The 21,775-nt window shown below is 25.5% G+C and overlaps 1 protein-coding gene across 1 annotated transcript in view; it reads left to right on the forward strand.

Moving 5' to 3' along the window:
* LOC111623722 (mitochondrial 10-formyltetrahydrofolate dehydrogenase-like) overlaps positions 1–21,775 on the forward strand; it is a 36,339-nt gene that overhangs the window by 7,721 nt on the left and 6,843 nt on the right. The window contains 11 exon segments of the mRNA XM_023366406.1: positions 2,253–2,345; positions 4,402–4,533; positions 4,737–4,865; positions 8,150–8,235; positions 10,005–10,149; positions 12,903–13,022; positions 13,102–13,164; positions 19,078–19,142; positions 19,220–19,441; positions 19,529–19,722; positions 19,814–19,907. Of these exon segments, the coding sequence (XP_023222174.1) occupies positions 2,253–2,345; positions 4,402–4,533; positions 4,737–4,865; positions 8,150–8,235; positions 10,005–10,149; positions 12,903–13,022; positions 13,102–13,164; positions 19,078–19,142; positions 19,220–19,441; positions 19,529–19,722; positions 19,814–19,907 (1,343 nt within the window).

Genomic DNA, 21,775 nt, shown 5'->3' on the forward strand with positions numbered 1-21,775 from the left:
AGTTTTATTCTAATAACAATTATTAATAAATAAATAATAAAATAATAACACGTAATGTAAATATTTAGATAATTCTCTGTATTACTTTGAAAATGGATATTTTTATTTGTATAAATAATATTACAATATTATTTATTTACTGTTGCTAACATAGAAAGTTTATTTATATTTTGTAGTTATGCATTCATTTTTTTAAAAAACTTAATGTTAATTAAAATATTTTAAACACTCAGTGCCATATCCAGGATTTTGAGAATATGATGTTGCTAAAGTTAGATTTGGGATAGCAAGACACACCCTTTTCTTTTTTTGGAAAATATTACTCAATTACCTTACTTTATTACCTAAATTTATTCAATTGAATTCATACAATATGCAATATTATATTTATTTCTATTATTAACTAACGAAACTGATTGCTTTTGTACCAGTAGGGTGTTGCAACACTGTAAGTATCCTCAGGAAAAATTTTCAACAATATTTTGTTTATACATAAACAAACCTTACAAAACCCAATAAATTTGTAAAGCCAAATAACTACTGGATTACATTCGGGTTCAATATTTTGTTTAATAAAAAAAAATTGTATGTTCAGAAAAAAAGTTTTATTGAAAACAATAAATTTTTTCTTTTGTAAACATGATGATAAAACTATTATTGATTAAACAACTTATTTACATCCTAAAATTATAGTTTTCTTCATAAAGAAGTATGTATGCATCTTTAATAATTTATTTAATGAAGTTGAATACATACATATATATATATATCTTTGGCAGTAAAAAAAAAAAAAATTTGTATTGAATGAACAAGTTTTCCTAGATATATTCTTAATTTGAAGCACTAGATTGGATAGAAATAGTTCAGATTAGAACATTGTTTTCAATCCCACAACAACATTAGCCCATTTCCATTGTGAGTCAGCCTTCTTGACAGTCGACAAACTAGAGTTTTGCTATGTAATTCTTTGTATTATCTTAATTTCAGCAAATCCAATGCAATCTTATATTTATCAAATGAATATAATATTATATATTCATAATTTATTTAACTTTTTATATAAATAACTTTAGAATAATTATAATATTTTAAAAATTATAGATTCATAGAATATATTAAATTTATATATAAATTTTTAAGCTGACATGTAAATGAGAGTTTTAAATAAGAATACATACATAAACAAACCTCATGAAACCCAATAAATTTGTAAAGCCAAACAACTACCAGATTATATCAAGCTAATAAGAATACACAGTTTAATACAAAAACTGAAATAACTTACTATTTCTTATTTAAAAAGTATTGTAATTTTTTAAATCAAATATTAGTAATGTAAAAGTTTATTTCTTATTTAATTTGAAAGATATTAAAATAGATAAATTAATTTGTGTAATATTACTAATATTTGTGAGGAACTCATGTAAACACTTCTCAATAAGTAGTGTTGGGGATCTTGATTTGTCCACAATTGGCTTTATTTGTTTGCCTGGTTTATGGGTTTTAGCATAGCCGAATAGTCTCGGTATCTCAGGTGATTGCATCATAGCATTTCCTAGTTGCAGGCGTTTAGCTAGTGGTGAACTGGTAAATCTAGTAACTCTATTATGGAGTTTTTCTAAACATCCTTCTTCTACTTTTTGGCATTCTGTAGAACCGATGTATTCTTCGAGCAGCTTAGTGTATGTAAAATATTAACCTCAGCTTATAAATATACTTATATAAAATATATTAAATTTATTCATATACTCAGGTGTATAAATATTATTTACATTCTTTAGGTTATTTATTCAAAGAAAGAAACAAAGGTTAGAGCAAATATGTATTTGGATAAGGTCTGAAATTTTATGATATCATTATATAATATGACCTATAACAGCAATTGCTAACTACTGAATTATACATTGAATGTTATTTGTTCATTAATAAAATTTTATATTTTATATTAATGAATTATTAAGTCATTTTTTTATATTTACTAATTTCCTTTCTTAATTGAAAAGAATTCAGTTTGCATTTATATAATACTCATTTAAAAGTCATTCTAATATTGATTTTTAGCATAATTATTATTTATTATTTTATCAAATGATGCTTTATTAACTAAAAATTCATTATTAAGATAGATAAAATTATTTATTTTAATAATTTATTTATTATACATCAAGAGCATTATTAAATGATTTGATTTGAATTTATTGTGATTGTAAATCATTAGTTAAAATTATTGTATGTATTTTTCTTCTATATAGATAAAATTTTCTGAATTAACTGGAGAAAGATTGCATAATTTTATTCGTGGAATGGATAAAGTACCAGGTGCTTGGACAATTCTTGATGGAAAAGTAAGTTGAAATACATGCCTAGTTTTTACACACGGAATGTGTAAATATAAAACTTGATATATAACTTAATTTTTATTTAATAGATAGGCTATTTATCATATTATTTCTATTTATTTATATTGAAAAGAGTATATAAGAAATATAAAACAGACACATTTTTTTTCCATCAACACTTTTACTGAAACTAACATAGAAGAGAAACTTAAAGAACACTTTTTTACTGAAACTAACATAGTTATTTTTACTGAAACTAACATAGTTAGTTACAGTAAAAATATTATAGTACAACACTTTTAAATAAAAAAAGTATAGCACTAATATAATTTAAACTAATATTATCCCTTGAGAGATTGATATTGAAAACACCTGGTAATTCCATCTTAGTCAGTCACGATCTAACGCAAATATTACATTAATTTTATGGTTGAACAGGAAGAAAATGGAGGCATCAGTTTCTCAGATATTGCATAGGAATCATCCATAAACTACATAACACTATTTTTATATTTTTCAAATACAATCCCACCTGCAGGGGTAAAAAACAATTTAGACATTAGCAACAAAAATGAAGTGAGTTTTCAGAGCTTAGAGAGTTAAAATCAGCCACATTCAAAGCCCTTATGTTCCAAATTCAGAAAAAAGGAGTTTTGAAACTGTACATCTCATATCCTTGATCGATTCCCTTAATTGTACTGAGGAATAATACACAGCATGGGATACATTGTCATCATTTGGAAAAACTACTGGTACCTTTAATCCATATACTGTATATTTAACAAACAACACACCAGTCATACATAATGTTTTTGTAGTCATTCCCATCCCTTTATAACATGTAATGATTACCTAGTACATAGGCATCTCAATTCTGTGTTACATAATTTATAGATATCCCTGAATCCAGAAAAATTTTTTTTACTATATTGATGTCTTAAGTCATTGGCCCCTTAATGATTTTGCTATTCAATTTTGTTTCAATTTAAGCAGTTTAAAGCAGTGGTTTATATGCTTATTTGGAGAGAGCTCTTGTATATTTATCTAACAACACACTAAATCAGGAATTAAACAATAATGTATTTAACTTTTCCTTCACAAAGTCATTTATGTGGTTCAGGAAGATAGCCCAGATGGAGGGTTGGGACACTTGAGAAGAGGAGACATTAAGTTTGGAGTGAAAGTTCAGAGAGGGGTGATGAAATTGGAGAGAGACGTTAAGTTTGGATGCCAAATCAGAGAGAGAGAGAAGATTGTGAAGTGCTATGATGATGATGATGATGATGATGATGATGTAGTTATACTTAGCAAAAGTTGTAAGCAGTGAATAAAATATTTTGTTGTTGTTTTGTCATGTTGGTTAGTAGAAAAACTTCCCACATTTATGCATAAAAAATTTTTGTTTTAAATCTTATGATCAAAAACTGTTGAGAATTGGCAATTTATTTTTATTTTTTACATGAGTGTTAACAGAAATTGGGCACTACTATGAAATTTTTTCACAGGAGGAAATGCAATTATTTAAATGAAATGTATATGTATAGGCTTTATTTATGTATGAATAATATAGAATTATTTTTTATTGCGATTTCACATCAAAATAATAACTGAAACACTACTTTATTACTACACACTACTTTATTACTAAACACTACTTTAAACTATAAAATTAATTTTTTTTTCAGAAGAGTACAGCTTCTAAATTTTTTTTTTTTTATATATATATTGTCAAACAGACACTGTTTAATATCCTAAAGGAATTTTTGATACTGAATAATATTACAAGAAGATGTTATTTTCATTTAAAAAACTTTATTTGAAGATAAGATTAATGCACAAATTAATCATTATAAACTTAGATTTTATTGTGGGTCCTGAAAATAAAATTATCAATTTAGAACAAACTGAAATGTGAGAAAAAGAAATATATATAAAACAATATTATTTCATCTTAGTTTTCTTTAAATCATATTAGATTGTATTTCCATTCACATGTATTGATAAAACATATAAAGTCTTTTTCTACTGGTTTTTAATTAAAATTTATTATTGCTTTTTATAGTTTGTTCGTTTATATGGATCACAGTTATGGAATTCTCAACCTAAAGGAATGGAAGTTCAAGTAGAAGGAATGCAGCAAAATGGTATTATACATGAAAATGGATTAATACTCTACGGGTGTGATGGAAAAATGGTTATTATTTTAATTATTTGAATATAAAATACAGTAAAATTATTACATTTTATTATGCCAACAAATTAATTTTGTATTATTTTTACATAATTTTATTTTATATGATTTATATCAAGATAGAATCCACATAATTAGTTAATTTAATTATCATACAGAAAAAAATATATATATATATAAATAAAATCCTAGTATTAATTTTATAGGTAAATGTACAAAAATTAATGTTAGAAGATGGAAAAATGATTCATGCTGCAAAGTATGGTCAAACAGATGAAATGAAGGAAGATATAGAATTAACTGAAGATGAATTACAAATAGCTGAAACATTAAAAGTATGAATTTTATTTTGTAAAGTAAAAATATTTTTATTTTTAAAAATATTCCAATTAGTTATATGATTAGAAAGTTTTAGAAATGCTAATATATTTTAGTATTTCTAAAATTTTATCTAAAATCTCTTTTTACAAAAAATCACCACTGGTTTAAGGCAAATGTCCCTTTAACAAACATGGTTAATGATCTCTCGTAGAAATTGGTTGGCTGCTACATAAAAAAAGTCTCAAGTAGTCAGTCCTCTTCATATTTTCATCTGACTGAAATCATCATTCTTTCAAGAAGTGTTTCAGAGAACTGAAAGAGCGAAAATTGCATGATGAGAGATTTGGACTGTATGATGGATGCTCTAAAGTCTCCTCCCATTTAGGGCATCCAACTTCAGCTTGATGTTGATAATGCACATTGTCACAATTTTTACAGAACTTTGCCTACCATTCCATAATGGTAGTTTTGAACAGGCATGCATCCCCATACACCTTCACCATTTTGCAATGAATGTCCATTGATTTATATCTTTCCGCAGCCAAAAAAGGACAATGATACATTGGTCTGATTTGGATGCTTTTGGTAGCAACAATGCCATCAATATATGTACTGCACATTCTACACAAAATTTTGGTACAATGAGTATATCATTAATTGCATGGTTAAATTGCTGGATTCATATTGGCTAACTCTGGATATGGTACGTACATGTCATACATGTGACCTCAATGCTTTTGAATGGAAACTTTTCGATCAATCCTTTAAATATTAATCTCTAAAAACTAAAATAATCTAGCAGAAAATGTTGAAAGATAGGTTAAATAAAATATTGTGATTTATTTGAGTCTAAATTTGATCTAAAATTACTCATTAATCTGATATGTCAGATACACCTCAGATTTTTTTTCTTTTCAACTGTAGTAATATAGAAAATTATTGTTATATTTTTTTTTAATAAACTTTATTGTAATGATTTTTATTTTTACAAAACAAGTATAATGTATATTATCATTAACTATAGTCTATGTTGATTTTTCATATTTGTCTATTATCATATTTAATTATTGTTATATTTAGCTATTGTAAAATATTAGAGAAATGTCTTTTGTTTAAAATACTTTTTATGTAAATCAAATCATTTAACTTCTCATCTTCATTCAGTTGGAATTTTAGTTGAGAATTATAGGATCTTGTATAATATCTGAAAACGTAATGTCTACAGCAGAATTAAACTGTTTTGCAGGATTCAGACCTGTAAATATTGCACTTTGAACAAGTATTAATAGCATGAGCATAGTCTATACAGTTATCAGTATATTAATATTTCTAAGTTGTACACACATTCTAAGTAATATGTGTATAATGTAAAATTTACTTGGAATATCTACCTAAAGCAATAATTGATAACATGACTATTTAGTGTGCAGAAGTGTCAAGCTCAAATCCTGCTGTGGTCCAATCTTTTACTCTAGGCATTTTTAAACGACTCCCTCTAAATATGAAATACTTTTGAAATAAAAAAGAGTTTCTGAGCCAAACTATGTAATAAATCAACTTAATTATTTTTTAATTTAGCTTCTTAAAAAAATAGAAATATTGAATTATAACTTTTTGCAATTTTGAATGCTCTGCTTTAAGGTTTTGCATTTCATAAATTGAATAGATAGAAAACATAATAGAAAAAGAAAATTAATAATTTATTGGTACAACAAATTGTATATCTGGGTCATTCCATGCCAACTGTTCAACACTCAACCTTCTCCAATTTTGTTCAAACTCCAAAGTTTAGGATTTTGAACAAATTGCAAAATATTAGATCTGAATTTTTTATAGTCCCTGAGGTAGAGGGCTTGATTTAGAGATCACTTTAGTCTTGTCTGCATACACAGTGCTCAAACGATCAACTTTGCCCTCCAGTTGTATCATTGAAGCATTCAGTCTAGCATAACTTTTCCATAAATTGGAGCTAAAAATTGATCACATGTAACTGAACTTGTACTTCAGTTATATGTGATGAGTGTATAAAGCAAACACAGCCTACAATAAAAGAAGTTAGTCAAGTTTTGGCAGGTGAGAAGTGATCATCATTAAAGTCTTTTGTATTATTTTTAGGACATTTCTTTATAAACTCTCTGGAATTTTTCAAGTTTTTAAAAAAACCAATCATTGTCACTTTGTTTTTATAATTTTAATATAAAATAAAGCATTTAATTTCAATGTAAATATATAGACCTGTTCACTGTTTAAAAAAATAATATTAAAAAATTAAAAAAAAATTGTTGTGATACAGTTAATAAAAGTAGATTTGTTTATTACTGCATGCATTTAGATTAAGTGGAATAAACAGAGGTAAAATCCAATGGCATCAATTTACAAATCCAGTTATAAACTATGTGTACATACCAGCAGCATTAGCAGAATATATTTCAGAGGATGTATTGGTGTATAATGGAATAATTAATTGAATGATGCGATTGAAACTATTCATTTATTGTTTAAAAGTTTAATTTATTTCATATTATATTTGACAAATTGCTTTGTGCATTTATAAATAAAATAAATTTTCTATTTTTTATTTTATTTTTTCCTCTTCTTTTTTTCTCTTTTCCACATTTATCATTTGAGCTAGGAAGTGTATCTCCTTGCAGCATTCTTGATATATACTGTATATGTATAAAAAATCAGAACTATAGAATAATAATAATAATAATAATTTGCTTACCATAATGAAAAAAATTATTATAACAAAAATTCTAAGGATAAATCCATACTTAAACAATGAATGATAAATTACTTGATGTGAATTTCGACAAAAATACCATTTAATGGAGACATTTTAATTTATCTAAATGTATCTCTGTATTATAAAAAAAAAAAGTTTAACTTATGAAATTAAACATTTAAATAATTGTTTACATTTTTTAAAGTTCTTTGCTGTTTTTAAAGTGTATTATAATTATATATTAAACAATTATCTTATTTTTAATAATGATTATTTTATTAGCATTATGTTTGATATTTCTTGAAATTATTAAATAAATTTGTAAGTTAAAAAGATGCAAAATTATTCAAAAAATTAAAAATCATTTATAAAAAGTTATAACATTTTACTTATAAAATTGTATTAAGCTAAATAATTTTAAATAATTTAAAACTAATTTATTTCCAGAATTAAAACAAACTTTAAAAACATTCCAGAAATTTTAAAATAAAACTATTTTTTTTTTTAGTAATTAAAACTAAAATATTAGGTTTTTGTTATTATTATTATTTTTATTTTTTTAATTCTTTTTAGATTATTTGGAAAGGAATTTTGTGCTTAGAAATAGACAGTAAAACTGATTTCTTTAAAAGTGGAGCAGGGTCAATGGATGTGGCCAGGTAATTAGATAAAAATATTTGTAAAATTTAGTTTATTAATATTTACAAACTATTATTTCACAATTTCAATTTTTATTACATGAGTTTAAAATATTCTGAATTATTAAACAGTTTTAGAATTATTTGTCAAAACTGCTTAATTTAACTTTTTCTATAATGTACCTGAAGAATTATTTATTAAATTAATATAATATATAAGAATTAGAATATATAAGTACATACATACATACATACATACATACATACATAGATTATATACTAGCTGTTACCCGCGACTTCGTCAGCGGAGGTTTTGCAAGCAAACCCCATTTACATCCAATATTTCAATAACCATAGTAATTGTTATATAACACCTACCGCTGAAGAGAATTGCCGAAAATCAAACGAACTATTTTCAATTTGATCAATTTTCTGAAACGTTTACAATCGTTCTATAATCGAACCAATACGCAATAACAAATTCGAATTTAAAACGGTTCGAACATTTTTAAAATCGAAATAGATAAAAATATTTATAACAATGTCTGAAATGTTATTAATTTAATACACCTAAGTACTCGATGAAAACTATATTCTCTCCCTCACCCCCCGCGGGGAAATTTCTAAAAATCCCTTCTTAGTGTACATTCTCATGGCATACCCTACTACAACGCAGATAAAAACAAAAAATCGCATCTAAAATAGCGCAGTAGAAGCCGTTCTTCCGGTTAAGCCTTAATGCTCTCCCTCACCCCCCCGCGTTGGAATTTCGAAAAATCCTTTCTTAGTGTGCGTTTCCATGACGTACCCTAACTGTGTACCAAATTTCACCTCTTTAGGTTAAGCGGTTTGCTCTGGGCGATGATGAATCAGTGAATGAATGAGTGAGTCAGTCAGGACAAGCAATTTTATATATTTAGATTAAAACAGACTAAAGAAAAGGCAATAATGTTTTGATATTTTTCCAATAATTCAGTATTATAAAACTAACTTTATAATAGGTATTTTGATATAATTTATTGCATTTCATATGTAGGCTAAAATTATTTTAATTTTTTTTTTAATGCTCACAAGTTTTAATTTTTATCCTTTAATTGCATTTGTATCTATATATATTCAAATGCAATTACATGATTACATGCCACACTATCTGCAAAAATCTGTACTGTCAGTGTTTGACAGGTGTTTCTACATATGTCTAGATGCTTAAGCAATCATTTACGATAAACAGAAAATATTTAAATGTGCTTAGTAGATTTTAATGTTTTACAATATAATGAGCATTATGTTTTTGAAAGAACCAAATCAAACATATTATTTATTAGACACAACAAAGAAATTTCACAGCTGTCCTAATTGGATGATGCTCACTGCAAAATTGAAGACATGAAATGGTGTGCCTCATAATCACTTGGAGTGAATGCAAGGAACAGCTTCCAAATTTTTAATAAAATAAATTTGAGACCACCACCACAAAACATAAATCTACAAATACAACTTCCACGAATATGGAGATCTAACTATAATATTTGGAAAAAAGAAATAGTTATATCATCTTGTATGTAATTAATTTGCATTTAAATACTTTTTCATTAATTAATTTACATAATTTTTAGGTAGTTTATTCAGTTTTAAAGAAAAAAATAAATTTTTAGGTTAATGTAAAATCAGTTTCTTAAACTGACACAAAATGTTTATTATATATAAAAAAAATATACTTCAAATATCTACATATTGATATAATAAGAGATGAATACTTTTATAGGAAAATATTTAATTTTATTCTTTAGGTTGGTTGAAGAAATTCGAGAAAAATGCGGAATTCAATTAGAAAATGAAGACGTATACATGTCCACTCAGTTTGATGATTTTGTAAAAATGGTAATTTTAAAATATAGAGGTGGATCTGGTTCACCTGTTCTAATTTTCGAACCAGTAAGTTTTTCTTTTAAGTTTAACAATTTTGTTTACATTTAAACCAGAAAACTAAATTTTCTAAATAATAAAATAACGTATTTTAAATTTAAAATGAAAACGACACTTTATTTTTCTTTAGTGTTATGAATAAATTATTTTGAATAACTCTACATATTATTCAAAACAGATCTTCAGATATTATTTTAGTAAGAAAAAAATAAAATATTTATGAAATATGAAAAAAAAAAGAATTAATTTGGAACAGTGATTATAGAATATAAAAGCTTGAAATGTGTGAAATAAAAAAAATTTAGTGTTGTTTCCATAGAATCTAATATATAAATTTAAATATTAGTTATGTACTGTACTAGAAACATTTTCTATTAGTTTATAAATTGTTACAATAATAAAAGACAGTAGAACCCCTCTAATCTATCTCCTTTGGGACTGGGGGTATGGTTGGAACGCAAAAAAGGTCGGATTATCAGAAAAAAGTAAAATAAACAATCTTCCCCTTTGTCCAGTCTTTGTAGCACTGCTAATTTTTCATTTAATGAAAGAGTAACGTGTTTACGTTTCACTCCTGACATGTTGAAAACACACACAAAACTGTACATGTACACACAATGTAAAACATATACTGTAACGAACACAGAAAAACGCCACGAACGGTGAGTCACCGACGAGTTGGGACAAGTTTCTCGATTCCGACCACGGTCGGATTAACCGGCGTGACGGACTAGCCGAGGACGGACTAGAGGGGTTCTACTGGAGTTGCAAATCAAATTTAAATACAGTTTTAGGCACCATAGTTTTTTTTTATTATTCTAATTATATATCTTAACTGTTATTTGATTGATTTTTCAAATTTATTGTAATATAATAGTTATGAAATTACCATTAAAATTTTTTTATTAACTTTTAATAAATGTACAAAGTATAAATTACGATATCTAAGATATAGAAAAAATATTGAAAGAATAAATTTGTAAAATTTATACTATAATTCTATGCTACCATATGTTAGGATAAACAATTCATTAAAAATAGTAAGTCACATGATTATCTTTAAAATACTAATACAATTTAAAATGTCTTGTCATTAACTTAAATTCATAAAATATAAACTGAAATATTAATTTACATAAACTATATGAACATTAAAATACATTAAAAAAAAAAAAGACATTGTATAAATGAAAATAGTGAAATTATTAATAATTAAAATTTAAAATATTTACATAAAAATTCTTTCTTTGTACATTTTAACACAGATTTACTAGAGAAATTCTTACGTAAATCTGTACAGTTAAAAATAATTGCATTATTAAAATATTTAAATAATAATATGCATTAGTATTAATGTTTAAATATATTTATGGTCTCTAGTGGTTTTTTTTTATATATTTATTTCAAGTCTAATGTAGTTCTGTTCCTAAATTTATATTAATACACTATCATTGTTTATAATTTCAATAAATTCCCAGATTTAATAAGTATTATAGTATTTTTTATTATAATTTATAAATCAATCTAATTGTAGTTAAACTAATTTTTCATAAAATTTAATTTTTATAATTAATATTTTTATAATTATATTATATAATTATCTACAATAGCAAAATCGTACTTACTAAATCTTTATTGTCCGGTACTTCTTAACTATTCGTAAAAACAAACGTTTTCGGCTTCAGTCGAGGTCTGCTTCAGGTTAAAAGAACAATCGGTTTCCACTCTTAGAATGAGTGTTTAGTTTTAAAATATTCGAACTCGTGCGCGTGTTATGTATCATCATCGTTTTCTTGTTCTCCACATACGTAGCGCCAAGCATAGGAAAGCTATTGTAGATAATTATATTTAATATATAATTATCTACAATAGTCGTTTTCTTGTTCTCCACATACGTAGCGCCAAGCATAGGAAAGCTATTGTAGATAATTATATTTATTATATAATTATCTACAATAGCAAAATCGTACTTACTAAATCTTTATTGTCCGGTACTTCTTAACTATTCGTAAAAACAAACGTTTTCGGCTTCAGTCGAGGTCTGCTTCAGGTTAAAAGAACAATCGGTTTCCACTCTTAGAATGAGTGTTTAGTTTTAAAATATTCGAACTCGTGCGCGTGTTATGTATCATCATCGTTTTCTTGTTCTTCACATACGTAGCGCCAAGCATAGGAAAGCTATTGTAGATAATTATATTTAATATATAATTATCTACAATAGATAATTATATATTAAATAGTAAAAACAAAAGATCACAGAATGCATTTGTACAAAAATAAAAAATAAAAATCTTATTCCTGTATTAGATTGGATATTTTTTTTGGATATTATATATTATTAAACTTTAAGTTAAAGTATTAAACAAATACGAATAAATACAGGTGGTCGAAAAGTCAATTGATCACAGCTTTATAATGATTAATTGATTTTTGGTTCATCCTGTACATTAATAAAATACTATAAAACTAAATAATGTAAATGATTTAAATATATATTTTACACTTCAGTTTATAACTGTCAAACATTTCTAAATGCTTGAAACTATATTAATACCATCATCTAACTAATAATTTATTGGTTACAAGATTATTTATTTCTAATAATTGAGTCTTAAATAATACTACCAAATTAATAATTATGAAAAACATTGAAAAATAATGTAGATTAAATTCTATTTAAATTTACTTTATGCTGTACAAAATATTATAATAAATTAAAACAATTCAAGTATTTATAACCTTTTTTTTTTGTTTTTTTTTAGTTTTGTTTAAATGCAAACAATTTAAATCTCAGTTTTCCTACTCAATTATTTATTAATAATCAATTTGTTGATTCATCTGAAGGAAAAACTCTAAAATCTATAAATCCTACAAATGAAGAGGTATTGTTCTTTTCTCTACTTGTTCTTTAAGATTTTTTTTTATATAAATGAAAACTTAAAAAAGGAATTTTCTTGAAAGCTGATATGTGAAGTTCAGTGTGCTTCTAAAGATGATGTTGATAAAGCAGTTAAGGCTGCTAAAGTAAGTATTGAATAAGCTTTAATAATGAATCATATAGATTTTTAATAATAATATTATTAAAAGCACAGTTAACTCTAACGATAATAAATGATTTAAACTTTATGTAAAGGTTAAAAATGATAAAATATACATTTTTTAAAATATTTATCTATTGATGTTTAAATATATTTTTGGCTTTCGTCTACAGTATCAGGAATATATACATAATTAAAATTAAGAATGTGGGAAATTATTAATGAATATTGTATAACTATAATTTAGAAATACCTGTAGTGTGATTTATGTTAAAATGTTAAAATCATTATTAACATGAAAAAACAAAGTAATAAATCTGAAAAACAGATAATATCCAAACCAAAGTATATATTTATTTAAAAAATTAAATCAAGACCCATATTCCAAAGTTACAAAAATATATTTGGCTTGGATGGGATCCAAATTCAATCTTCAATAACATTGTTTTTTTTTTTGTCTTGGTTTTAATTTTAAACTAAATTTTAGACAGGAAAATATGTTATGTACTGTATATTAAAGTTCATATCTTATGTATTGCTATTAGCTTAATTATTTAATTTTTTTCTGAACAAATAAATAATTTTATTGACTTTACTAGATAATTCAGTTCTTAATATTAAAACTCAAGAAATCAGAAACCATTGTAAAGTTTTTAAATAAGTAATGCCAAAAATTTTAGATTGTTCTTTAATGTTTTTAAGAATTCATGAACAGAAGTTTAGATATTTCCGAAGTTAATTTAGTATGAAAAATGTAAAATATTTGAGTAGCCCAAGACATAGCCAAAGATTGCAGCGCCACAGCACTGGCAAAAATTTAAATTTTCTGACTGGAATTCTTTCGGATAATTGATTTTTGGATAAATGACGCTCTACTGTATTTATATATAAGGACCTTGAATAAGTTCTTGCTGTTTTTTTGTGAAAATTAACACTTTATTTAAAAAAAGTCATAATAAACACGTCACTGAAAGTATTGTCCGTCGCTAGCCACTACTTTCTCCTATCATTCTAGCAGCATTTGAATTCCATGTCGGAAAAACGACACGTTTTTTGAGGCTATCCAAGAATCAATCCATTTTTTGGCATCTTCATAAGAACGAAAGTGCTGCTCAGCCAGGCCACGTGACANCGTTGGAATTTCGAAAAATCCTTTCTTAGTGTGCGTTTCCATGACGTACCCTAACTGTGTACCAAATTTCACCTCTTTAGGTTAAGCGGTTTGCTCTGGGCGATGATGAATCAGTGAATGAATGAGTGAGTCAGTCAGGACAAGCAATTTTATATATTTAGATTAAAACAGACTAAAGAAAAGGCAATAATGTTTTGATATTTTTCCAATAATTCAGTATTATAAAACTAACTTTATAATAGGTATTTTGATATAATTTATTGCATTTCATATGTAGGCTAAAATTATTTTAATTTTTTTTTTAATGCTCACAAGTTTTAATTTTTATCCTTTAATTGCATTTGTATCTATATATATTCAAATGCAATTACATGATTACATGCCACACTATCTGCAAAAATCTGTACTGTCAGTGTTTGACAGGTGTTTCTACATATGTCTAGATGCTTAAGCAATCATTTACGATAAACAGAAAATATTTAAATGTGCTTAGTAGATTTTAATGTTTTACAATATAATGAGCATTATGTTTTTGAAAGAACCAAATCAAACATATTATTTATTAGACACAACAAAGAAATTTCACAGCTGTCCTAATTGGATGATGCTCACTGCAAAATTGAAGACATGAAATGGTGTGCCTCATAATCACTTGGAGTGAATGCAAGGAACAGCTTCCAAATTTTTAATAAAATAAATTTGAGACCACCACCACAAAACATAAATCTACAAATACAACTTCCACGAATATGGAGATCTAACTATAATATTTGGAAAAAAGAAATAGTTATATCATCTTGTATGTAATTAATTTGCATTTAAATACTTTTTCATTAATTAATTTACATAATTTTTAGGTAGTTTATTCAGTTTTAAAGAAAAAAATAAATTTTTAGGTTAATGTAAAATCAGTTTCTTAAACTGACACAAAATGTTTATTATATATAAAAAAAATATACTTCAAATATCTACATATTGATATAATAAGAGATGAATACTTTTATAGGAAAATATTTAATTTTATTCTTTAGGTTGGTTGAAGAAATTCGAGAAAAATGCGGAATTCAATTAGAAAATGAAGACGTATACATGTCCACTCAGTTTGATGATTTTGTAAAAATGGTAATTTTAAAATATAGAGGTGGATCTGGTTCACCTGTTCTAATTTTCGAACCAGTAAGTTTTTCTTTTAAGTTTAACAATTTTGTTTACATTTAAACCAGAAAACTAAATTTTCTAAATAATAAAATAACGTATTTTAAATTTAAAATGAAAACGACACTTTATTTTTCTTTAGTGTTATGAATAAATTATTTTGAATAACTCTACATATTATTCAAAACAGATCTTCAGATATTATTTTAGTAAGAAAAAAATAAAATATTTATGAAATATGAAAAAAAAAAGAATTAATTTGGAACAGTGATTATAGAATATAAAAGCTTGAAATGTGTGAAATAAAAAAAATTTAGTGTTGTTTCCATAGAATCTAATATATAAATTTAAATATTAGTTATGTACTGTACTAGAAACATTTTCTATTAGTTTATAAATTGTTACAATAATAAAATACAGTAGAACCCCTCTAATCTATCTCCTTTGGGACTGGGGGTATGGTTGGAACGCAAAAAAGGTCGGATTATCAGAAAAAAGTAAAATAAACAATCTTCCCCTTTGTCCAGTCTTTGTAGCACTGCTAATTTTTCATTTAATGAAAGAGTAACGTGTTTACGTTTCACTCCTGACATGTTGAAAACACACACAAAACTGTACATGTACACACAATGTAAAACATATACTGTAACGAACACAGAAAAACGCCACGAACGGTGAGTCACCGACGAGTTGGGACAAGTTTCTCGATTCCGACCACGGTCGGATTAACCGGCGTGACGGACTAGCCGAGGACGGACTAGAGGGGTTCTACTGGAGTTGCAAATCAAATTTAAATACAGTTTTAGGCACCATAGTTTTTTTTTATTATTCTAATTATATATCTTAACTGTTATTTGATTGATTTTTCAAATTTATTGTAATATAATAGTTATGAAATTACCATTAAAATTTTTTTATTAACTTTTAATAAATGTACAAAGTATAAATTACGATATCTAAGATATAGAAAAAATATTGAAAGAATAAATTTGTAAAATTTATACTATAATTCTATGCTACCATATGTTAGGATAAACAATTCATTAAAAATAGTAAGTCACATGATTATCTTTAAAATACTAATACAATTTAAAATGTCTTGTCATTAACTTAAATTCATAAAATATAAACTGAAATATTAATTTACATAAACTATATGAACATTAAAATACATTAAAAAAAAAAAAGACATTGTATAAATGAAAATAGTGAAATTATTAATAATTAAAATTTAAAATATTTACATAAAAATTCTTTCTTTGTACATTTTAACACAGATTTACTAGAGAAATTCTTACGTAAATCTGTACAGTTAAAAATAATTGCATTATTAAAATATTTAAATAATAATATGCATTAGTATTAATGTTTAAATATATTTATGGTCTCTAGTGGTTTTTTTTTATATATTTATTTCAAGTCTAATGTAGTTCTGTTCCTAAATTTATATTAATACACTATCATTGTTTATAATTTCAATAAATTCCCAGATTTAATAAGTATTATAGTATTTTTTATTATAATTTATAAATCAATCTAATTGTAGTTAAACTAATTTTTCATAAAATTTAATTTTTATAATTAATATTTTTATAATTATATTATATAATTATCTACAATAGCAAAATCGTACTTACTAAATCTTTATTGTCCGGTACTTCTTAACTATTCGTAAAAACAAACGTTTTCGGCTTCAGTCGAGGTCTGCTTCAGGTTAAAAGAACAATCGGTTTCCACTCTTAGAATGAGTGTTTAGTTTTAAAATATTCGAACTCGTGCGCGTGTTATGTATCATCATCGTTTTCTTGTTCTTCACATACGTAGCGCCAAGCATAGGAAAGCTATTGTAGATAATTATATTTAATATATAATTATCTACAATAGATAATTATATATTAAATAGTAAAAACAAAAGATCACAGAATGCATTTGTACAAAAATAAAAAATAAAAATCTTATTCCTGTATTAGATTGGATATTTTTTTTGGATATTATATATTATTAAACTTTAAGTTAAAGTATTAAACAAATACGAATAAATACAGGTGGTCGAAAAGTCAATTGATCACAGCTTTATAATGATTAATTGATTTTTGGTTCATCCTGTACATTAATAAAATACTATAAAACTAAATAATGTAAATGATTTAAATATATATTTTACACTTCAGTTTATAACTGTCAAACATTTCTAAATGCTTGAAACTATATTAATACCATCATCTAACTAATAATTTATTGGTTACAAGATTATTTATTTCTAATAATTGAGTCTTAAATAATACTACCAAATTAATAATTATGAAAAACATTGAAAAATAATGTAGATTAAATTCTATTTAAATTTACTTTATGCTGTACAAAATATTATAATAAATTAAAACAATTCAAGTATTTATAACCTTTTTTTTTTGTTTTTTTTTAGTTTTGTTTAAATGCAAACAATTTAAATCTCAGTTTTCCTACTCAATTATTTATTAATAATCAATTTGTTGATTCATCTGAAGGAAAAACTCTAAAATCTATAAATCCTACAAATGAAGAGGTATTGTTCTTTTCTCTACTTGTTCTTTAAGATTTTTTTTTATATAAATGAAAACTTAAAAAAGGAATTTTCTTGAAAGCTGATATGTGAAGTTCAGTGTGCTTCTAAAGATGATGTTGATAAAGCAGTTAAGGCTGCTAAAGTAAGTATTGAATAAGCTTTAATAATGAATCATATAGATTTTTAATAATAATATTATTAAAAGCACAGTTAACTCTAACGATAATAAATGATTTAAACTTTATGTAAAGGTTAAAAATGATAAAATATACATTTTTTAAAATATTTATCTATTGATGTTTAAATATATTTTTGGCTTTCGTCTACAGTATCAGGAATATATACATAATTAAAATTAAGAATGTGGGAAATTATTAATGAATATTGTATAACTATAATTTAGAAATACCTGTAGTGTGATTTATGTTAAAATGTTAAAATCATTATTAACATGAAAAAACAAAGTAATAAATCTGAAAAACAGATAATATCCAAACCAAAGTATATATTTATTTAAAAAATTAAATCAAGACCCATATTCCAAAGTTACAAAAATATATTTGGCTTGGATGGGATCCAAATTCAATCTTCAATAACATTGTTTTTTTTTTTGTCTTGGTTTTAATTTTAAACTAAATTTTAGACAGGAAAATATGTTATGTACTGTATATTAAAGTTCATATCTTATGTATTGCTATTAGCTTAATTATTTAATTTTTTTCTGAACAAATAAATAATTTTATTGACTTTACTAGATAATTCAGTTCTTAATATTAAAACTCAAGAAATCAGAAACCATTGTAAAGTTTTTAAATAAGTAATGCCAAAAATTTTAGATTGTTCTTTAATGTTTTTAAGAATTCATGAACAGAAGTTTAGATATTTCCGAAGTTAATTTCATTTAAAATCAGTTAAAAATTTATTAAAAGAAAATTTTTCTATAAATTAGAAGAAATAATTATTTAAAAGCTTAAAATTAGTTTTAAAATTTTATAAATCGAATAATTTATATAATTGTAATTCAAAATTTTTAATATATATAAAAAAATGTTGACTATATATTATAGATAGCTTTTGAATCTGGTGAATGGAGAAAAATGAATGCTAGAGACAGAGGAAGATTGCTTTATAAGTAAATATTTAAAAGTTAATATAATTTTTTTTTTGTAAGTTATTGTGTTTTATAAAATATATATATATTTATTCCAGATTAGGTGATTTAATGGAACAACATAAAGAGGAATTAGCTACATTAGAAAGTATTGATTCTGGTGCAGTTTATACTCTAGCATTAAAAACTCATGTTGGAATGTCTATAGATACTTGGCGTTACTTTGCTGGCTGGTGTGATAAGATTCAAGGTGCTACCATTCCTATAAATCATGCTAGACCAAATCATAATCTTACATTAACAAAGAAAGAACCAATTGGGTAAAGAAAAAAAAAATATATTAAATTTAACAGTAATATTTATTAATGTAGAATATATCTTCTAATAACCAAAATTTTTTACATCAGAGTTTGTGCTATTGTTACACCCTGGAACTATCCTTTAATGATGGTTTCTTGGAAAATGGCTGCATGCTTAGCTGCTGGAAATACTGTGATTATCAAACCAGCTCAAGTTTCACCATTGACAGCATTGAAATTAGCAGAATTGAGTGTTCATGCAGGATTTCCACCTGGTGTGATTAATATTTTACCTGGAAGAGGTTTGTCTATTATTAAAGTTATTTATAATGAATTAATTTTTATAAGTAATGTAAATAAAAGTCATAAAAATTTTTATTAATTTGAGTTTAGGTGGAGAATGTGGACAGGCTTTAGCAGATCATCCTGAAATAAGAAAATTAGGTTTTACTGGTTCAACTCCTATAGGACAGCAAATAATGAAAAGGTTTTTATTTATTTAGTAATAATATAATTTTTTAATTAAATGGAATGGAAATTAATTTTAATACAGTAATAACAGTTTGAGATAAATAAAATCCAATAAAAATACATAAGAAATTGTACTGTCTTTTGGTGTTAAGTTTATTTGTTTGATGAATTAAACAAGTACTTTCAACATTTTCAGAATGTCTTCCACAGATGAAAAAAGAATATATAAAATTTAAATCTTTTTTTCTCCTGACAAAGACATTCTGAAAATGTTGAAAGTACAGTAATACCTCGACTTACGCGAAACCGGAATTACATGATTTTCAAATCTCGTCAATTCGTCTTTTGTTTGAGTGCCACGCAACTCTCGATTACTCACTCCCCCCACATTATTGTTCAGCTTACATGTTCGGACGTGTCGTGCAGAATCGACACATAGCTACAATTTATTTTGTGTTATTTATTTCTGTGTTTGTTATATCTACGGAGACTTGAGAGACTCTATGTGGTGATTTCTTGTGACTGTGAACGAATCAAAAGACGAGATAAGATTAACGAGAACATTTATTAGCTTACATACATCCAACTTGGATTTTACACAAATTGCGAAATTATACCCCGACTTACGTGAATTCGACATACGTGGTTATCGCTTGGTTCCACCTATCGCATAAGTTCGGGGTATTACAGTACTTGTTTAATTCATCAAATGAATAAATTTAACACCAAAAAACAATAGAATTTCTTATGTATAGTATATTTGATGTCTATGCATATGTAGCTAGAACTATTTCTAAGATTATCAGCACAAAACCTTTTTCACTAATTTCTAGCCTTATTAACAGGAGTACAAACGTTTTCGGCCTTCTTAATAGGCCTTCCTTGGGTACACTGTGGAGCGTCGGTTAGAAGAAGTTTCACAGTATACCCGAGGAAGGCCTATTAAGAAGGCCGAAAACGTTTGTACTCCTGTTAATAAGGCTAGAAATTAGTGAGAAAGGTTTTGTGCTGATAATCTTAGAAATAGTTCTAGCTACATATGCATAGACATCAAATATACTATACATAAGAAATTCTATTGTTTTTTGGTGTTAAATTTATTCATTTGATGAATTAAACAAGTACTGTAATACCCCGAACTTATGCGATAGGTGGAACCAAGCGATAACCACGTATGTCGAATTCACGTAAGTCGGGGTATAATTTCGCAATTTGTGTAAAATCCAAGTTGGATGTATGTAAGCTAATAAATGTTCTCGTTAATCTTATCTCGTCTTTTGATTCGTTCACAGTCACAAGAAATCACCACATAGAGTCTCTCAAGTCTCCGTAGATATAACAAACACAGAAATAAATAACACAAAATAAATTGTAGCTATGTGTCGATTCTGCACGACACGTCCGAACATGTAAGCTGAACAATAATGTGGGGGGAGTGAGTAATCGAGAGTTGCGTGGCACTCAAACAAAAGACGAATTGACGAGATTTGAAAATCATGTAATTCCGGTTTCGCGTAAGTCGAGGTATTACTGTACTTTCAACATTTTCAGAATGTCTTTGTCAGGAGAAAAAAAGATTTAAATTTTATATATTCTTTTTTCATCTGTGGAAGACATTCTGAAAATGTTGAAAGTACTTGTTTAATTCATCAAACAAATAAACTTAACACCAAAAGACAGTACAATTTCTTATGTATTTTTATTGGATTTTATTTATCTCAAACTGTTATTACTGTATTAAAATTAATTTCCATTCCATTTAATTAAAAAATTATATTATTACTAAATAAATAAAAACCTTTTCATTATTTGCTGTCCTATAGGAGTTGAACCAGTAAAACCTAATTTTCTTATTTCAGGATGATCTGCTAAAGCCTGTCCACA

Source organism: Centruroides sculpturatus, unplaced genomic scaffold, assembly GCF_000671375.1.
Source record: "Centruroides sculpturatus isolate CEXI.00-Female unplaced genomic scaffold, Cexi_2.0 scaffold80, whole genome shotgun sequence".
Taxonomy (NCBI): domain Eukaryota; kingdom Metazoa; phylum Arthropoda; class Arachnida; order Scorpiones; family Buthidae; genus Centruroides; species Centruroides sculpturatus.